At 44.0% G+C, this 6000-nt stretch overlaps 1 protein-coding gene across 3 annotated transcripts in view; it reads right to left on the reverse strand.

Annotated features, from left to right (window-relative positions):
* Positions 1 to 6000, reverse strand: part of JHY (junctional cadherin complex regulator) — a 59922-nt gene that overhangs the window by 53683 nt on the left and 239 nt on the right. For all 3 annotated transcript variants that reach the window (XM_049620729.1, XM_049620720.1, XM_049620737.1), the window contains exon 2: positions 2948 to 3375. In XM_049620729.1, the coding sequence (XP_049476686.1) occupies positions 2948 to 3282 (335 nt within the window). In that variant the 5' untranslated portion in view covers positions 3283 to 3375. The remainder of the gene's footprint in view (positions 1 to 2947; positions 3376 to 6000) is intronic.

Raw genomic sequence — 6000 nt, forward strand, 5'->3', positions numbered from 1 at the left:
CACTGGACTCAAAAGAAGAAAAACTCAACATTGGGGAAATGAGGTCACTTAATGGATCCTTGCTTTGGTTTCTCCGCTGTAAAAGTACAGACAAGAATGCCTATCTACTGCAAAGATCTGTCCTTTCCAATGCCCTCGTTTCTGGAGGAAAAAAACCCCAAAAGAACTACCATTTATTACCTAGGAGACTCTGACTCCCTTACATCAGAGCTATGATAAAAACACGGCTTAAGGCACAGAGACTGTGTGAGTTTTCCACTCTACCACTCAGCCGATGTAATAAATGTATATAATAACAATCCCTTTAAGCGTCGTGGGCAGCCTTTAAAATGGGGATCATTGTACCATCTCCTAACAGGGCTGCATACAGATTAAATGAGACAATATGCATAAAGTGTTTAGTGCAGTGATGGGCTCATGATAAACATCCTATAAATGCTGGCTATTGTTACAAGAACCTTAATAGTGGCCTTTGGCTTCTCTTCTTCCTTCAGTCACCGTATCTAATGTGTCAACAGGCCCTGTCAACTCATGTTCTCATTCTCTCTCTTTCTAGATTACCTATGCAGTAAATGAATAAAAGATTGCTAAGAAGTCTACACATCCACGGAAGGGTACATACTGGTTCTCTCTGAGGAGGCACGTGGGGGAATGGGTTTGAGAAGGGGAATAAGGACACTTTATCTGTAACATTTTAGGTCTTTCAAAAAATATACGACACACATATGGCAAGAAGGGTTAATCTGTAGATTAGGATTTTTGTCATATTTTTTTAAATCTTTATTTTGAGAGAGAGGGAGAGAGAGAGAGGAAGAGAGAATCCCAAGCAGGCTTCACAACGTGGGCCTTGATCTCAGGCATCATGAGATCATGACCTGAGCTGAAATTCAGAGTCGGATGCTTAACTGACTGAGCCACCCAAGCCCCCCAGAATTTTGTTGAAATTTAAATCAACGTCAAGAACAAAACCACAAGTATCCTCCCACAGCACTATGATGTTCAACAAGTTACTTGATCTCTGTTCACCTCATTTTCCTTATCCATAAAATGGGAATAGCAGCATTTTCTTGCAGGATGGCAATGCAGAATTAAAAGAAATGACAGATGGGCCTTTAAAAAGAGATACTGTTGTCATGGCTATAAATTGTTACTATTTGGTAGTCTCTTTGTCCATCATGAGTTTACCCTCTAACTCACGATGCACCTGCTTACAGGATAATCTTCCTTACACATGGCTTCATCTCCCAGGTGTCCCCAAGAGCCTGTATTCTCTCCCTGTGGTGTACCCAACCCAGGCCACGCAGGGGTGGCTGTCTGGCTGATGCCTCCCTGAGCCCCTCTCTCTCCCCCAGCGCCGTGGCTGCACCTTGGTCACAGCACTTACTGCTCAGAAGCAAATGCAGTTGATTCTGCAGGATGTCCGTAGTGAAAGAAATAAGGAAGGAAAGCAGAAAGGAAGAAAAAGACTCAGGACTGGGCCCTCACTGTGGCTCCCGCAGGTGCCCTTGTTAGGACGGTGTTGCTGGGGCTGGTTGTTGGGTTCCATGTTCAATGCCCTGTCTGGGGGGTGGGCTGGTTGCATTCACTGTGGTCCCTATAATCAGGGCCCTGTGCCATTCTCTTTCTCTATGCTCCTCTGGCACCAAGTGGGGCTTTAACGTGTCACGCGTTCGTTCTAATTCTGTTGTCAAATTTTACCTTCTTTCAAAATTCCTGCCTGCCCAAGTTCTAGGCCTTCTATAAACTTTGTTCAATATATTTTACCCATTTAGGGGCGCCTGGGTGGCTCAGTCGGTTGAGCGTCCGACTTCGGCTCAGGTCATGATCTCACAGCTCGTGAGTTCGAGCCCCACGTCGGGCTCTGCGTTGACAGCTCAGAGCCTGGAGCCTGTTTTGGATTCTGTGTCCTCCTCTCTCTCTGCCCCTAACCCACTCACATTCTGTCTCTGTCGCTCTCAAAAATAAATAAACACTAAAAAAATTTTTTTAATATATTTTATCCATTTAGAAAAAAAAACCCTGATACCTATATAACTTATAAAGCACTTCGTTCTACACACTCTGTGTATATTGATTGACTTTCACCTCAAAACTCAGTGAAGGAACTATTGTCCCATTTCAGTGATGACAGAACTGAGGCACAGAGAGATTAAGTGAACTTGGCCAAGTCACACGGCTAGTAAGTGGCAGAATCTGAATCCAGACTGTCTGTTTTGGACTGTATACTTCATCACCCTGTGAAAACCTCTTTTCTAATCAGTCGCTTTTAACTTCTTCCATACTGTATCAGAAAATTAGTATTTTCGTTAAAACCGAGTACTGTACTCATTTATATTCTCTTAAATTATTTCGTAGCTCCCACATAGCATTATGTTAATACCCCATAAATACAGTTTACTAGAAATTAAATCCTTATATGATTATATAAGCCCCGGGAGGTAGCTAGGATTCTACTCCCAGAATGTATTTACTGACCTCGATAGCCGTCCTGGGAGATAGGCAGGCCAGATCAGTTTGACCGGTGAGAAAAATGAGTCACAAAAGAGTTAAATGATTTATTCTAAATTATAGACTAGATAGCAGTGTGTGGACTAAATCAAGACCACCTGGTTCCACGTCCTGGTGCTTCCCTATATAACAGGCTTCCTGGAATTTCTCCAAGGTCAGGTCATAGCAGTGGAGGCACTTGGAACATGGACAGGAAATGAGGAGTGCATATGCCCTTATTAATACCCGTTCTTGTCTTTTGCATATTTTTTAGTTAAAAAGAAACAACCAACCAACCAAACATGGCAAAACCTGGCTTCGAGCTGTCCTTAGTTGCTTGGGACCGGTGCCAGACACATCACAAGGTGTTCATGACTATAGCCTGTCCTTACTGTTGCTTGTAATTATTTAACAATACATTTCAGAACCCACTGGTATCTTACACAAGCCAGTTCCTTACCTGGAATATATGCCATCGTTCTGGATACATAGGTTTTCCTTGCCGTCCTTCTGGGCTGCGTTTCTGCTTGCTTCCTCTTCTGTCTCACTCAGGCTTTCCAGTTGAGGGCTTTCCTCCTCCAGGCTGTCAGGCTCCATATTGTCCTGGATTGGATTTCCAAGTTCAGACTGGGACTTGCTCTCTTGAGTGAAGCTTTCTGAATCGGATTCCAAGGAGTCTTTTGAAATCAGGTGTAAGTCTTTCTTAAAAGGTGGCTCTGTGGACTGGACTTTTAAGCTGGTGTGGTGGACAGGAGACCGAATTGAGAGCTTGGGAATTAATTTACTATGACTCATCTTGAAAAAATACACTTATGAATATGAATACAAATATTCTTGATAGGAGCAGTTGGCTTGAATATTTAAAGCTGCGGTTCACAAAAGCATCACCTAAAAAACAATGAAGTTTATGTCACTTGGCGACTCCTGAAAGCTCTTTAATTCCAGGGTTACTCAAACATTTAAGTGAGTAGAACTCCGTTATATTAATCTGCAGCCTTTTTGTACCCTTTTGTGGGAGGAAGGTCTATTAGAAAAGCTATTGTGTTTTTCTCTCTAGGGAAACACATCTGATGTGGAGCTCATAGATAGCCTGAGTAATCAAATGCAGCTTTATTGAGGAAATCCAGTGGCTAGATTCCTTCCTCTGCCTTCCAAGGGCCTGTGACAGACACGCCTGGACAAGAGCTAAGTGATTAATTATTTCAAACACCCAGGGCACCAATATAAATATGCCAGGTTCAGGAGTATTCGTGAATAGAATAAAACAGGTTCAGGGTCTACCTTTTGAAAAGTAGAGGAGAAAAAAGGGAAGAATGTGTTTTGGAACCGTAAAGAGGGAAGGCTTTTGTGCGTAGACCTATATTGGCCGGTCTTGTCATTTAGGAGACGTGTTGGTACCCAGCTTGCTACTGGGTAGGAACGTGTAACTTAGGTGGCCATCACATGGAGGTCAACCTGCGGTCGGTATATATATTTAAAAAAGCAATGATTAGAACCGTTTAACAAAATGTTTGGAGGCTTTGTGCATTCGGCCACTCAGTGGCTCGTAGCAGAGGCTGGACCTCTACCTACCTGGGAGGGATGTTGTCCTGGAGAATGTTGGGTGGGTGGGAGATTGGCCTGAGTAACAGCGAGGGTCCCTTCTAACTCTCTTAAGTGTGTGGTTCCAGGCAAGCCTTCCCTGTCTCAAAGGGCTGTCATAAAGACCCACGAGACGGTTTATGGAAAGGGGTACTCTGAGTTCATATCAGATTGAAAGGAGATGATGATTTTGGATTGTGCTCCCTTTCATCTCTACCTAGCATTCCTATTTTGCTCTGTCTTCTTTCTCCCCGCCTTTGTGCCATTTTTTCCCCCCCTGTAGGTCAGGTAACAGAAACTTTACCATCAGAGATTCCTGTAACATTTTTAAGGGCTTGCTCTTGTTGTTTTGGCAGACCGCTAGCTTTAATTAAATAAATGAACTTATTCGGATTCCTTGCCCTGTAATAACGTGGAATCTGGTTGCTAACGTTATCAGCTCCTTGGGGGAAAATACCTTAACAAACGAAACAGACAAAAGGCAGCTTTCAGATTTAAATACATTATGAAGTGGTTTTCTTTTTAATTCAAAATCCCCCAAGGGGGTAGACTAATATATTATCGGTTAACTGTACAGACTAGTTTGCTGTATCGGCTCATTTTAAAAATACATAGTGTGCCTTACCTTGTTAGCTCAATATTGATAAGCAGATTAACTGTTGCTCTTTAGGGTGTTTTTATTTTTATTTTTTTTAAGTTTTTTTTTTTTTTTTAAGGTTTGTTTATTTTTGAGAGAGACACAGAGTGCTAGCAGGGAGGAGCAGAGAGAGAGAGACAGATTCAGAATCTGAAACAGGCTCCAGGCTCTGAGCTGTCAGCACAGAGCCCGAGGCGGGGCTTGAACTCATGAACCTGAGCTGAAGTCGGAGGCTTACCTGACAGAGCTACGCAGGTGCCCCTCGGGTGTTTTTAGAAAGCAGCAAATCCACCAAGTACGAACATTTTAATGGAAAATTTGTATAAACATCTGTTAAGAGTTTTACTGAATGAGTTTAAATCTCTGTACTTGGGATCTTCTAGACAAAGCTTAAAATAATCATTCTGTTTCAATTTGGAATTGCTCACGAAATCCTTCCGTCCCCTCAGTAGTTCTTAAATAGGCTAAGGTTTCTGAGATTTAACGAATAGAAAAATAATGTCCGTGGAAGAAGATAATTTTGTTGTTAATGAAATCTGGGATAGTGGGGAGACAGCAAAGCCAAACATCACCAGGCTTTGGTGGAGGCCTGATCTCATAAAGGCGTGAGATTAAAGAGGGGAAACTGGTATCTTGAATAAATGAGCACACGGGCATTTTAAATGTAATGAAAGTGGCTCCCTAGTGGTACAGTTGTTTTTCACTGAATTTCTGACCTAGAGAGGCTGACAAATCTCGTTACAAAGTAAACAAGACAGGCTGGGATGTCGCCATTGGTATCCAGGCGCTGAGACTCGGCCAGTTCCCTAGGGTTCTCTTCAAGACCTTGAGTCTCGTCCTCTCCTACAGGGAGGAACGAATTTCCTTCTGTAGGTGAAAGGGAACTCTGCGTGTTCTGGCTAAGAGGAAAAGTAGAAAGTTGTCCTGTTGTGGAACAGCCTGGAAACTGCCCGTACGTGGCGGCCGGTTTGTTTTCTGTATTTGCCTTTTATTCCCCCCCACTGATGGACAAGACTGGGCAGCAAAGGCGTTTTAAGATCAGGGAAGTGACGGGTCCGTGCCCTGCACGGGTCTTAGTCAACAGAGGACAGGGCTGCTCTGGGAGTCTGGGCACCAAAGCCTTTCCAGGGGCCCTTGTCCCTGCCTCGCCACGGTCCCCCTTCCCGCCTGGACCCCAAATGCTGTCTAGCACGGGCTCCTTGGGTGTCTCCTGGTCCTGATCCAGTTTCCTCTGGAGGTTTCCTGCTGTCCCCGTCCCCACCGCCCCCCCCCCCCCCCCCCCCCCCCCCCCCCCC

Source organism: Panthera uncia, chromosome D1 (assembly GCF_023721935.1).
Source record: "Panthera uncia isolate 11264 chromosome D1, Puncia_PCG_1.0, whole genome shotgun sequence".
Classification (NCBI taxonomy): Eukaryota; Metazoa; Chordata; class Mammalia; order Carnivora; family Felidae; genus Panthera; species Panthera uncia.